The sequence below is a fragment of the Bos grunniens genome, chromosome 15 (genome assembly GCF_055505025.1).
Source record: "Bos grunniens cultivar Pamir isolate PY7600 chromosome 15, Bosgru_T2T1.0, whole genome shotgun sequence".
In the NCBI taxonomy this organism is placed as follows: domain Eukaryota; kingdom Metazoa; phylum Chordata; class Mammalia; order Artiodactyla; family Bovidae; genus Bos; species Bos grunniens.
In genome coordinates this window covers 84357104-84370942 of record NC_141179.1, presented here as the reverse complement: position 1 = coordinate 84370942, position 13839 = coordinate 84357104, and the positions used below count along the sequence as shown (strand labels likewise).

The following is a 13839-nucleotide window of genomic DNA, read 5'->3' as shown; positions in this document are numbered from 1 at the left end:
ACTTTGGTTTTTATATCTAGTGTCAAACTGAACGTCTATGGGCAGGTCAGCTGATTTGCAATAAGTAATTTCCAGAAGAACCACGTTTCAATTCTCTGTGGCCCATTTACATAGCTAGTGGGAAGCTGCTATATAACATAGGAAGCCCAGCCTGGTGCTCTGTGACCTCCTACAGGGGTGGGTGTGGGTGGGGTGGGGCGGCTCAGGAGCGAGGGGATATATACGTACATGTATATGTATGTGTGTGTATATATATACACACACTTGTATCTGATTCCCGTTTTCAGCAGAAACAAACATTGTAAAGCAATTATCCTTCAATTAAAAAAAACAAAAAGGATCCTCCCAAACAAGGCTTATGAACTCAGCTAAGAGAGAGCACAGTCAGAGAGCACTCTTACCTTGCTGTGTTTGGAAATCAACCATTCCTATCCTCAAGAATATGAGTTTCTGTTCATGTATTTTTGATTGCAAAACCGAACACCTATCTCCTAAAACCACAGAAAACATGGGAGTGCGGTCGAAAGGTGGGAAGCAAGAGTTACTGTTGCCACTCCTTGCTCCGTGACCCTGGGATCCCCAGGTCACGAGACTGTATTCTGTACAGTAGCCAACTTGCCTGTATCTTTGAGGATGCTGTGTGTGTAAAATGGTTGAGTTACCGAAAACACGCTTTGAAGAGGGGATATTGAAAGGAATAAACAAAAAGCAGCAAATGAATACTTGGGTTCTTCCCAACTGTAGGTGCTTTGGGAAGCACTCTGGCCGTGGGGTTACTGGGAACATCCTGGCCTGCCCCACCCCCGACCCCCACCCCCGACCCCCACCCCCATCCCCCATCCCGACCCCCACCCCCATCCCCCACCCCCACCCCATCCCCCACCCCATCCCCCAGCCGTGTAAGTTTATTCCCAGCATCAGCCACCCACCGACCAAGGGTCCCGAAACTCACACGCAGGCCCACAGCGGCGCGACGCTGCAGGCTGTGCCCGCGGGCCTGGCAGCCGGTACCCGGGGGCGCAGCTTCCCCATCCCCCTCCCGGCCCAGCTCTGCGGTTGCGGCCCCGCTGCGCCCGGCTGCGGGGGGCGCCGCGCGAGGGCCGCCGCGGACTCCAGCGGGCCCGGGCTCCAGGCCGAGGCTGCGGCGGCGGGCGGGCAGCCTCACGGACCGGGGCACGCGCGGAGGGCACGGGCCGCGTGCTCACACCGTCGCCAACGGCCCGGTCCGCGCGCGCCCCGCACCTGAGGGTCGGCGGCGCGGGGCTGTGGCGCCCGGGAATGCCTGCCCGAGACCGCGCGTTTGACATGATTCGAATGAGGTCCGCTGACGGCGGTCGGTCCTGTTGATTCTTTTGTGGGGCGGAGACGACAGCAGTGCTGAAACCGCACTGGCCCACGCGACAGAGCTTTGAAGAGGGAAGGTTTTACATATTCCACCGCCTTTATACAGTCAGGTACGCGCGCGCGCGCGCACACATGTAAACGGGGCGGTCAGGAAAGTCGTTCCTCCGGAGGGCTTTTGATCCAAGGCCCGGAGCATCTGGGCACAGGATCTCGCCGGCCGCGGGAGGAGGCGCCAGCGCCAGGCGACGGCAGGGCGTCTGCGGGGCGCAGGAGCAGGCGAGGCTGGAGCAGGGAGCGAGGAGCCGCGGCGGGTCACACGGGCCTTCCTAGGGCTTAGGCTTTACCTGTGAGTGGGATGAGGTGCATTTGAAAGTTTTATGTTTAACATTTTATCGTGGACCATTTCACACATGCAGGAAAAGGACTGTGGATCCCATGGAGTCATCCCTCAGCCTCAACGATGACCCTTGGCGACCTTGTTTTATCAATCGTCCCCTTCTTCATATTTTTCTGGACTGGGCAATACATCATTTCACCTTTAAATAGTTCAGTATGTGTTCTGAAACACACTGTAAAGAGTTCTTGTTTCTTTTAAACAGTATCATTATTAAACCTAATAAAACAGTAGTTTCTTAAAGACTACCTCCTTCCTGGTAGCCTTTAAAACCACTGCCTCAGGAGAACGGTAGCTGTGAAAACCAGCAGCCTAGCTCGTCACTGGAGGGGGGAAAACAGAGTTAAACTCCCCCAAAGCCTTTCTGCCAGAGAACTGTCACTGTTTCACCAGCATGGCAGCTCCTTGGAAAAGCCCTAACCACAGGGATTATCTTAATGTGGTTCTACTCAGAGCGCATTCAGTGACAAAGCCCTAATCCAAGGTATCTGTGGAATACCAGTAGGAGGCTTTTTAAGAATACCAGCTGCCAGGTTACTGAGGAAGCAATACCAGTAGCAATATTAACAAAAATGATGCTGGACAAAAAATCTACAGTGAAAATTTAGGGAATCATGTGTTCACAAGTGCCCTGTAGAGTTCTGACGTATCCCTTGAAATCAGTCAGCCTCACACACGTTCAGGGTGTGCGTGTGCCGAGGAAAGAGCTGGGAAAGCCCTAATTTCTGGCTGACCCTGAGGCTCTGTGTGAGCAGAAAGTGCAGGCTAAGGCAGAGTTTTAAACTCTCAAAATCTCGAAGGAATGAACCGGCACACTTACACATTCCTTCAGCAATGGGTGGAAAACTTGTAGGTTCAAGCCACTTAAGTACGTCTCATTCCAGCCATTAGCTGACCGCCAAGGTAATCAGGCAGGGACGTCAGTGTTGTCACATGAGGAAGGGCACAGACTTTACAACTAGCCCAGGCAAGCCAGTAAACAAACAGCGAGAAGAAATATTAGAGATCTAGTGAAAACTCTCAGGATCTGGCTTTCAAAGTTGCCTTATTATTCAGAATGTTCAGTTTTAAACAACAAAAAAATTATGAGACATACAACAAATTAGGAAAATATAGCCCATATATAGGAAAAAAGGCATTAGCCAAAAGTATTCCTGAGGAAGTTCAGACAACAAGTCTAACAAAGACTTTAAATCAGCTATTAGGGATATATTCAAAGAGCCAAAAAAAGAAGAAGAATAAAAGGAAATGTACAAGAAGTAGAGAAGAATGTCAGTAGGAGACTAAAATTATAAAAATAGAACCAAATAGAAACTCTGGAGTTGAAAAGTACAATGACTGCAATGAAAAATTCACAAGAGGGGGCTCAATAGCAGATCTGACCTGCTGGAAGAAAGAATTAGAAATCTTCAAGCTAGGCTAACTGAGAGGATATAGGGTGGTGAAGAGAAATAAAAAGAATGAAGAAGAATGAGCAGCATCTCGGTGCTCTTCGGGGCACCGCCCGGAACACCAGTACAAGCACAGGGGGGAAGTGAGAAGGCAGAGAGAGAGGGGCATGCAGAAGAGCTGGGAAGACGGTAGCCAAAGTCTCCAAACTGTGATGAAAAACATTAAGCCAAGAATCTCAACAAATTCCAAGTACAGTAACTCAAGGAGATTCATATCTAGACACATCAGATTCAACATAGCGAAAGTCATCTACATCAAAGAAAGAATCTAGAAAACAGGAAGAGAAAAGCAAGTTGTGTGCAAGAGATCCAAAATGAGATTAAATAGCTGCTCTCATCACAAACTGTGGTGATCAGAAGATAATGGAATAATATCTTCAAAGTGCTGAAGGAAAGGGAATATAAAAATGAATTTTATATCCAGCAAAAGTAAAAACAGCCCTTAGAAACTGGGGAAATTAGACATTCCTACACACATAAAAACAGAGAATTTATTGCTAGCAGATCTGCCTTAGAATAAAAATTAGAGAGAGTACTTCGTGCAGAAAAAAAATTCTAGACATGAAATTAACTCCATTTGAGGAAATAAAAATCATTTATAAAGGTTATTAGATAAATAAAGTCAGTATAAATATATTTTTGTTCATAACTTCTTCTCTTATATGATTTTAAAGATAATTTTGTAAAGCAATAATTAAGAGGGAGAATATTCCTAGAGTAATGAAAATAAAGATAAAAATAAATAAAATGACTACACTTAGAAGCTTTTGCACAGCAAAGGAAACCATAAACAAAGTGAAAAGATAACCCACAGAATGGGAGAGAATATTTGCAAATAAAGAAACCAACAAGGGATTAACCTCCAAAATATACAAACAGCTCATGCAATTCATCTATTTATATATACATTTAAAAAACCCAATCAAAAATAGGCAGAAGATCTAAATAGGGATTTCTCCAAAGCAGAAATACAGGTGGTCAAAAATCACACGACGTGTGTACACGTATGACTGAGTCACTTTGCCGCACACCTGACACTAACACAACATGAAGATCAACCAAGTCCCGATGGAAGATTTTAGGAGTGTACCTGGGGGGGCGGTCACAGCTCATTCGGAGTGTACCTGGGAGGGGGGCGATCACAGCTCATTCGGGGTGTACCTGGGGGGACGATCACAGCTCATTCAGAGTGTACCTGGGGGGACGATCACAGCTCATTCGGAGTGTACCTGGGAGGGGGGCGATCACAGCTCATTCGGAGTGTACCTGGGGGGACGATCACAGCTCATTCGGAGTGTACCTGGGGGGACGATCACAGCTCATTCAGAGTGTACCTGGGGGGACAATCACAGCTCATTCGAAGTGTAACTGGGGGGGGCGGCGATCACAGCTCATTCGGAGTGTACCTGGGGGGACGATCACAGCTCATTCGGAGTGTACCTGGGGGGACGGTCACAGCTCATTCGGAGTGTAACTGGGGGGGGGGGCGGTCACAGCTCATTCGGAGTGTACCTGGGGGGATGGTCACAGCTCATTCAGAGTGTACCTGGGGGGACAATCACAGCTCATTCGAAGTGTAACTGGGGGGGGCGGCGATCACAGCTCATTCGGAGTGTACCTGGGGGGGATGGTCACAGCTCATTCAGAGTGTACCTGGGGGGACGATCACAGCTCATTCAGAGTGTACCTGGGGGGACGATCACAGCTCATTCGGAGTGTACCTGGGGGGACAATCACAGCTCATTCGGAGTGTAACTGGGGGGGGCGATCACAGCTCATTTGGAGTGTACCTGGGGGGGATGGTCACAGCTCATTTGGAGTGTACCTGGGGGGGGACAGTCACAGCTCATTCGGAGTGTAACTGGCGGGGGGGTGATCACAGCTCATTTGGAGTGTACCTGGGGGGGACGGTCACAGCTCATTCGGAGTGTACCTGGGGGGGGGGCGGTCACAGGTACCTGGTACCTGGAGGGTCACAGGTCACAGGTACCTGGAGGGGGACGATCACAGCTCATTCGGAGTGTAACTGGGTGGGGGGCGATCACAGCTCATTCTATGGGTTTTGACAAGGCTACTTAGGCAACTCAATAGGGAAAGGATAGGCTTTTCAAAAAATGGTGCTGGGGTAGCCGAACATTTACATGCAAAGAATGAATTTAGATCCCTACCTCACAACACATGAAAAGTTAACACAGAATCAGTTAAGGACATAAATGAAGAGTTGAAATTCCAAAATGCCAAAAAAATGTTAAGATTCATGACCCTGAATTGATCAACAACTTATTAGATATGATACCAAACTCAGAAGTGACAAAAGAAAAATATAAATTGGACTTCATCCAATTAAAAACTTTTTGTGTAGCAAAGGAAACCAGCAGGAAAGTGAAACAACAACTCACATAACAGAAGAAAATATCTGCAAATCATACATCGAATAGCACAAGCTCCCCTGGTGGCTCAGACAGTGAAGAATCTGCCTGCAATGTCGAAGACTGGGGTCCGACCCCTGGGTTGGGAAGATTCCCTGGAGAAGGGAATGGCTTCCCACTCCTGTGTTCTTGGCTGGAGAATTCCATGGACAGAGAGGCCTGGAGGGCTGCTTTCCATGGGGTCACAAAGAGCCGGACGCGACTGAGAGACTAACACGCTCAGATCCAATAAGGGACTTGTATTGGGAATATGTAAAGAATTCTTAAATGGAACAATAAAAAGCCCCCAAAATCTAATTAAAAGCTTGGTAAAGGCACATTAAAAGCGGCTCAACATCACTGATCATCAGGGAAATAAAGCCTGATAATAATCAAAACCATAATGAGCTATCATTCACACCTGTTAGAATGGCTGTTACCAAAAATGACCAAAAATGTTTTGTGCACTGTTGGTGGGAATGTCAGAGAGGGCGATGGCACCCCACTCCAGCACTCTCGCCTGGAAAATCCCATGGATGGAGGAGCCTGGTGGGCTGCAGTCCACGGGGTCACTGAGGGTCAGACACGACTGAGCGACTTCACTTTCACTTTTCACTTTCATGCACTGGAGAAGGAAATGGCAACCCACTCCAGTGTTCTTGCCTGGAGAATCCCAGGGACGGGGAGCCTGGTGGGCTGCCATCTATGGGGTCGCACAGAGTTGGACACGACTGAAGTGACTTAGCAGGCGGGAATGTATGCTGGTGCGGCAACTGTGAAAAGCAGTATGGAAGGTCCACGTGACCCAGCAATTCTGCTCCTGAGTATACAGCCAAAGAGTACCAGATAATTATGTGAAAAACAGCCAAGACTTGGGTTGTCTGAGTGTCCAACGACAGATGAACGGATTAAAAAATGTGCTACCCAGCACCTCTCCACACAGAAAAAACAGCCACACTTACCAGTTTAAGCTTTTATTAATGGGGGAAAGGAAATACTGAGATGAATTTAATTAAAATGTATTTTCCCACCAGCCTCTTGAATAAAATGAAGTTCTTCATTCGCCACTACATTTCCCTCCTCGACTGAGGTCATGATGGCTCTTTAATGTGTAGGTAAAGGGTCCTCTCTGCCGTGCACCTGAGGCAAGTTAGGTGTTAGTAAATTGATAGTTAATATACTCTAAAATAAAGAACTACAGAATTGGGGGTAGAAATTTGGAAAGAGCGCTAACTGGAATATTCTCAACATTGAGATTTTAAAAGACTGCCATATTTTTTGGTTTCCTTCCTTCCCTCCCTCCCTCTCTTCTTTCCTTCCTTCCCTTTTGCATCTCTAGGCTGAAAGCCAAAGGCCATGCAGTGCAGAGATACAGATTCCAAAATACAGATTGATCCTATAAGAACATATATTTTTCTTTTTTAAAATTATGAATGTTCTTAAATTTTAAAATATTTTTCATTATTTTTCAAATTCTTTTCCCATTTAGGTTACTGAAGAATACTGAGCAAGTTTTCCTGTGCTATGCAGTGGGTCCATGTTGGTTGTCTGTTTTAAATACAGCCGTGTGGATATATCAATCCAAACTCCTGGTCTACCCCTTCTACCCACACCCACTCCTGGAACCATAAATTCACCCTCTAAGGCTATGGGTCTGTCTCTGTTTCGTAGACCAGTTCATTTGTATCCATTGCTTAGATCCCATGCATAAGTGATATATTTTTCTTTCTCTGTCTGACTTAACTTCATGTAGTATGATAATCTCTAGGCCCATCCATGTTACTACAAATGGCATTGTTTCATTTTGCATGGCTGAATAATATTTCGCTGTATGCGTGGACCACGTTTTCTTTACCCATTTCTCTGCTGACGGACATCTAGGTTGCTTCCATGTCTTGCTATTGTAAGCAGTGCTGCAGCGAACGCTGGGTGGCACGCACACTCGGTTTTCTGTGGCTGTATGCCCGAGCGTGGCGGTGCTGCGCCTTACGCAGCTCTAGTTGTAGTTTTTAAGGAGCCTGCACATTGCTCTCCACGGTGGGTGAACCAGTTACGTTCCCACCAACAGCGCAGTGGGGCTCTCATTTCTCCACACCCTCTCCAGCACTTACTGTTCGTAGATTTTTTGATGGTGGCCATTCTGACTGGTGGGAGGTGGTATCTCATTGTAGTTTTGATTTGCATTTCTCTAAAAACTAGTGGTTTTGAACATCTTTTCGTGTGCTTCTTGGCTACCTGTTCGTCTTCTTTGGAGAAATGTCTATTTAGGGATTCTTCCCACGTTTCGACTGTGTTGTTTGTTTGTATGGTATTGAGCCACGTGAGCTGTTTGTAAATTTTGGAGACTAAGCCTCTGTCGTTCACATCATTTGCAAATATTAAGGACATAATTTTTCTACTCAGACTAGATTACATTATTATTTAGTACAGTGTTGCCTATGTATCACTTTATCTATTTGAGTAGAAAACTATACTTCTCACATGCTCATGTTTTTTTTCTCTTTTCACGAGACCCTGATCATATAGCACAACATTTATTTCTGAAATAATTCAGCCCAATCTAACTTCTTGACCCCCATTTCCCACCACTCACCGCCGCAGAGATTGTATTTTAGCCTCACGAATGCACTTACCATTCCATGATGTTCTGTGTACGATCTTAATCTGCAGATTGCCTTGCTTAAATAATCTTTATTTTGAATCAGTCTGATAAAATTAACTAGAAGTAGAGAAGGAATCATCAGAAAAAACTTTCCCTTGGATTTTACAGTTTCTCTTGATGCTCCAGGGCTGCATCTCCACTTGTACTGCAAAAGGCATTTCCTTTTAAGCATATGTGAGTTGGGTGTTGCTCCAGAGAAATTCAGGTTTGGAAAGCCTAATACCTCTTGATCACTGGCTGCCTTTCAGTAAATTTTATATAAAATTTTCCTTCCCATTGTTAGTTTTTGAGATCCTCAAAAGGATGTCATTTGGGGAAGTTTCCCCATATTCTGACATTCTATAATTTCTACCATTGTACTTACCATACAGTGACACTTTTGCTTGAGAAAAAAAAATCAATAGTGTTGGGTATAACTTTTAGCTTGGAGATTTACCTCTGTTATTCCCACTGCGTCATAGCTTAGACCTAAGGTTTCCTTGGCTTTTCCTTCATTTCTTCACATTATTTGGGCATTTTGTTCTCCTTTCCATTATCCTATCAGAACAGTGGCTGACTTGATCTCAGATATTTGTGCTTCCGTATTTAGTTAGCAATGTCTATTCTCAACTGATGCTTGAAGTAGAGGAAAGTATTAACTAGGTATCAGTGTTCTCACCCAAGTATCCATGATGTCCTAGAACCAGAAATATTTGAGACTAGGATCTGCTTTCCTCTTTTTTTTCTCAACTCTCTTGTTCCTTCTTTCAACTCCAAGATTCCAGGTCCTAGCCATTCAATTCTTTCTTGTTATTTCCTAAATCTCTCTATGTCTCTGTTGTAGAACACATGGACGAATTGCTGTGTTTTTAATGTTAACTTTGTACTTCTGAGTTGTTCTTATGATTCCGTTGATCCTTGAGCCTGGACCTGTGCTATGGCCACTGGGAGGAAAGGGCAGATGCATCTTCCATGAAAGTTCTCTGATTCTGTGATGCTGATGTCAACTGGAGGTAAAGTTTGCCCTTTAGATGTAAAGTAGTAGGTATGGAAGAAGTAAGAACATAGCTTTATTTAAAAGTTTTATTATCTTTTCCAACTTCCCAGTTAACACCCCCAAATCTTGTTTTCTGAACCACTGAAAATACTAAAGGTCCTGAGCTTTAAGATTCAACTGCTCTAAAATTTTGAGAAGTAAAGTTACGAGCTTCAGCATTTGAATATCCCTATGCCTGATAACAATCTTTATAAAGTTTTTTTTTGTTGTTGTTGTTTTTCAGAGGACTATCTATTGAATTAAACAGACCTGAGCCAGAAAATCATGTATCTTTTATCTTATTCTCTTATGAGATGTGAATATAAAAATATCCTGTAATATAAAACACCTTTGCTACAGAAGGTTATCTACATTTGCATAGAAACCCATGTGGTAAACAGCAGTTAGGGCCGAGTGTATTCAGTTACCTATAATTGCAGCTTAGAGATGACACCGTTTACACTTAATTCTGATCAAAACCTTAGTTCTTCAAACAGGATTCACAGCAGAAGACAACACTTTCTGATTCACCAGGGGAGAAATGAGATGCCTATCACGTCTTCGTCATCTGCTGTATTTCGCTTTGTACAACCAGTTGATCAAGGTCGATGTCACACACAGCTCCAAAAGGGTGAATAGGAACAAATAGTTTGAAAGGATTTTACCAGCTCTCTGTTTTCAAAAAGAAAATGTCATTCTTAGATTTCTTTACATGTTAGCACTTAAAAAAATCAAAGTATAATAAAATTTCAGGAAGATGAAAAAGAGAATAGAAAAACTGTTCATTATATTCTCACACCCTCAACCACTATGGTTTTATATATATATATATATATATATAAAATTACATATAATTATATATGGTTACATATACATACGGTTACATATATATACCATACTATGGTTACTAGTTAATTAACTAGTTCCACAGCATATATTAGCTTCCATTTTGATGAATTTTTCTTATTTTTATAATGAAAATGATTTTACAGTAATTGGGATATATAGTATACCACGTATACCACATCAATACATGGTTACATGTATACACGTCTAGTCACGGCTATGGTTTTCCCAGTGGTCATGTATGGATGTGAGAGTTGGACTATAAAGAAAGCTGAGCACCGAAAAATTGATGCTTTTGAACTGTGGTGTTGGAGAAGACTCTTGAGAGTCCCTTGGACTGCAAGGAGATCCAACCAGTCCATCCTAAAGGAAATCAGGCCTCGGAGTTCACTGGAAGGACTGATGTTGAAGCTGAAACTCCAATACTTTGGTCACCTGATGCAAAAAGCTGACTCACTAGAAAAGACCCTGATGCTGGGAAAGATTGAAGGTGGGAGGAGAAGGGCACGACAGAGGATGAGATGGTTGGACGGCATCACCGACTCAATGGACATGAGTTTGGGTAGGCTCTGGGAGTTGGTGATGGACAGGGAGGCCTGGCGTGCTGCAGTCCATGGGGTGCGGGGGTTGCAGAGTCGGACACGACCGAGCAGCTGAACTGAACATATATACATATATATTGATGATAACTGATGACTACTGAGGATGATTTTAAGGTGACAGATTTCACCAAATGAATAATAAGAATCATTGTGTTTTCCTCTGTTATTGGGTATATTATCAGTACATTTTCATTGAGGCTAATGGACTTCTGAAGAAGATGGAATTCAGACATTTGGGTTCAGTGTTACAGAATTTATTTAATGGAGAGATGTTTAAAATCAGGCCTGTTGTTAGAAAAGGGTCATAAGGAGGAAGTGACAGTGAAGGAAGAGGAGGTTTGGATTGGTGACTTAGGCTCAACACAAGGACTTAGGTGTTGGGGGTAGGTGGAACAGACCCATATCCTTGCAAGGTATTTGGGTTGGAAACAAGAATACAGAATCTGTAATTCTGAAAACCAAAACCTGAAGGACCCTTGTGACAAGGCCACCATGGGTTATGGGGATGAGTTTTCAATATTGACACCATTTAATAGTATCTGAACCCATGACTTCAGATGAAGGTAAATTGAAAGTGGTCAAACAGAAGATGGCAAGAGTGAACACTGACATTCTAGGAATCAGCGAACTAAAATGGACCAGAATGGGCGAATTTAACTCAGATGATCATTATATCCACTACTGTGGGCCAGAATCCCTTAAAAGAAATGGAGTAGCCCTCACAGTCAACAAGAGTCCAAAATGCAGTACTTGGATGCAATCTCAAAAATGACAGAATGATCTCTGTTTGTTTCCAAGGCAAACCATTCAGTATCACAGTAATCCAAGCCTATGCCCCCAACCAGTAAAGCTGAAGAAGCTGTAGTTGAACAGTTCTATGAAGACCTACAAGATCTGCTAGAACTATAACCAAGAAAAGATGTCATTTTCATCATAGGGGACTGGAATGCAAAACTAGGAAGTCAAGAGATCCCTGGAGTAACAGGCAAGTTTGACCTTGGAGAACAAAATGAAGCAGGGCAAAGACTAAGAAAGTTTTGCCAAGACAACACACTGGTCTCAGCAAACACCATTGTCCAACAACACAAGACAAGACTCTGCACATGGACATCACCAGATGGGCGATACGGAAATCAGAGTGATTATATTCTCTGCAGTCGAAGATGGAGAAGCTCTATACAGTCAGCAAAAACAAGACCGGGAGCTGACTGTGGCTCAGATCATGAACTCCTTATTGCCAAATTCAGACTTCAGTTGAAGAAGGTAGCGAAAACCACTAGATCATTCAGGTATGACCTAAATCAAATCCCTTACAATTATACAGTGGAAGTGAGAAATAGATTCAAGGGATTAGATCTGATAGAGTGCCTGAAGAACTATGGACAGAGGTTTGTGACATTGTACAGGAGACAGAGATCAAGGCCATCCCCAAGAAAAAGAAATACAGTATAAAAGGCAAAATGGCTGTCTGAGGAGGCCTTACAAATAGCTGAGGAAAGAAGAGATGTGAAAGGGAAAGGGGAAAAGGAAAGATATACCCATTTGAATGCACAGTTCTAAAGAATAGCAAGGAGAGATAAGAAAGCTTCCCTCAGCGATCAGTGCAAAGAAATAGAGGAAAACGATAGAATGGGAAAGACTAGAGATCTTTTCAAGAAAGAGATACCAAGGAACATTTCATGCAAAGATGGGCACAATAAAGAACAGAAATGGTATGGATCTAACAGAAGCAGAAGAGATTAAGAAGAGCTGGCAAGAATACACAGAAGAACTGTACAAAACAGATCTTCATGACACAGATAACCACGATGGTGTGATCACTCACCTAGAGCCAGACATCCTGGAATGTGAAGTCAAGCAGACCTTAGGAAACATCACTACAAAGTGAGTGGAGGTGATGGAATTGCAGCTGAGCTCTTTCAAATCTTGAAAGAGGATGCTGTGAAAGTGCTGCACTCAATATGCCAGCAAATTTGGAAAACTCAGCAGTGGCCACAGGACTGGAAAAGGTCAGTTTTCATTCCAATCCCAAAGAAAGGCAATGCCAAAAACTGTTCAAACTACTGCACAACTGCACTCATCTCACACACTAGCAAAGTAATGCTCAACATTCTCAAAACTAGGTTTCTACAGTACATGAACTGAGGACTTCCAGATGTTCAACCTGGATTTAGAAAAGGCAGAGGAATCAGAGGTCAAATTGCCAACATCTGTTGGATCATAGAAAAAGCAAGAGAGTTCCAGAAGAACATCTACTTCTTCTTCATTGACTATGCTAAAGCCTTTGACTGTGTGGATCACAACAAACTGTGGAAAATCCTTGAAGAGATGGGAATACCAGACCACCTTACCTGCCTCCTGAGAAATCTGTAGGCAGGTCAAGATGTAACAGTTAGAACCAGACGTGGGACAACAAACTGGTTCCAAATCAGGAAAGGACAATATTCAAGGCTGATATTGTCACCCTCCTTATTTAACTTATATTCAGAATACATCATGCGAAATGCTGGGCTGGATGAAGCACAAGCTGGAATCAAGATTGCTAGGAGAAATATTAATAACCTCAGATATGCAGATAACACGATCCTTATAGCAGAAAGTGAAGAAGAACTAAAGGGCATCTTGATGAAAGTGAAAGAGGAGAGTGAAAAAGCTGGCTTAAAACTCAACATTCAAAAAACTAAGACTCACGGCTTCTGGTGCCATCACTTCATGGCAAATAGATGGGGAAATAATGGAAACAGTGACAGATTTCATTTTCTTGGGCTCTAAAATCACTGCAGTTGGTGACTGCAACCATGAAATTTAAAGACACTTGCTCCTAGGAAGAAAACCTATGACAAACTAGACAGCATATTGAAAAGCAGAGACATTACTTTATTGATAAAGGTCCATATAGTCGAAGGTATGGCTTTTCCAGTAGTCATGTATGGATGTGAGAGTTGGACTATAAAGAAAGCTGAGTGCTGAAGAACTGTGGTGTTGGAGAAGACTCTTAAGAGTTCCTTGGACAGCAAGGAGATCCAACCAGTTGATCCTAAAGCAAATCAGTCCTGAATGGTCATTGGAAGCACTGATGTTGAAGCTGAGGCTATAATATTTTGGCTACTTGATGTG

The 13839-nt window shown here is 43.6% G+C and overlaps 1 protein-coding gene across 2 annotated transcripts in view; it reads right to left on the bottom strand.

The window, feature by feature from the left end:
• Positions 1–6555: 6555 nt before the first annotated feature.
• LOC147358903 (membrane-spanning 4-domains subfamily A member 12-like) overlaps positions 6556–13839 on the bottom strand; it is a 35531-nt gene continuing 28247 nt past the window's right edge. Inside the window, exons 6-7 of one of the 2 annotated variants that reach the window (XR_015142455.1) lie at positions 9703–9946; positions 6556–6737 (exon numbers count right to left, since the gene is read on the bottom strand). Coding sequence is in view for 1 of the 2 variants with exons in the window: in XM_086341909.1 (XP_086198035.1) it covers positions 9839–9946 (108 nt within the window). In the remaining variant the exon portion in view is untranslated. Of the gene's footprint in view, positions 6738–9307; positions 9947–13839 lie in introns of those variants that run through there. The other variant, XM_086341909.1, reaches the window with a different exon arrangement.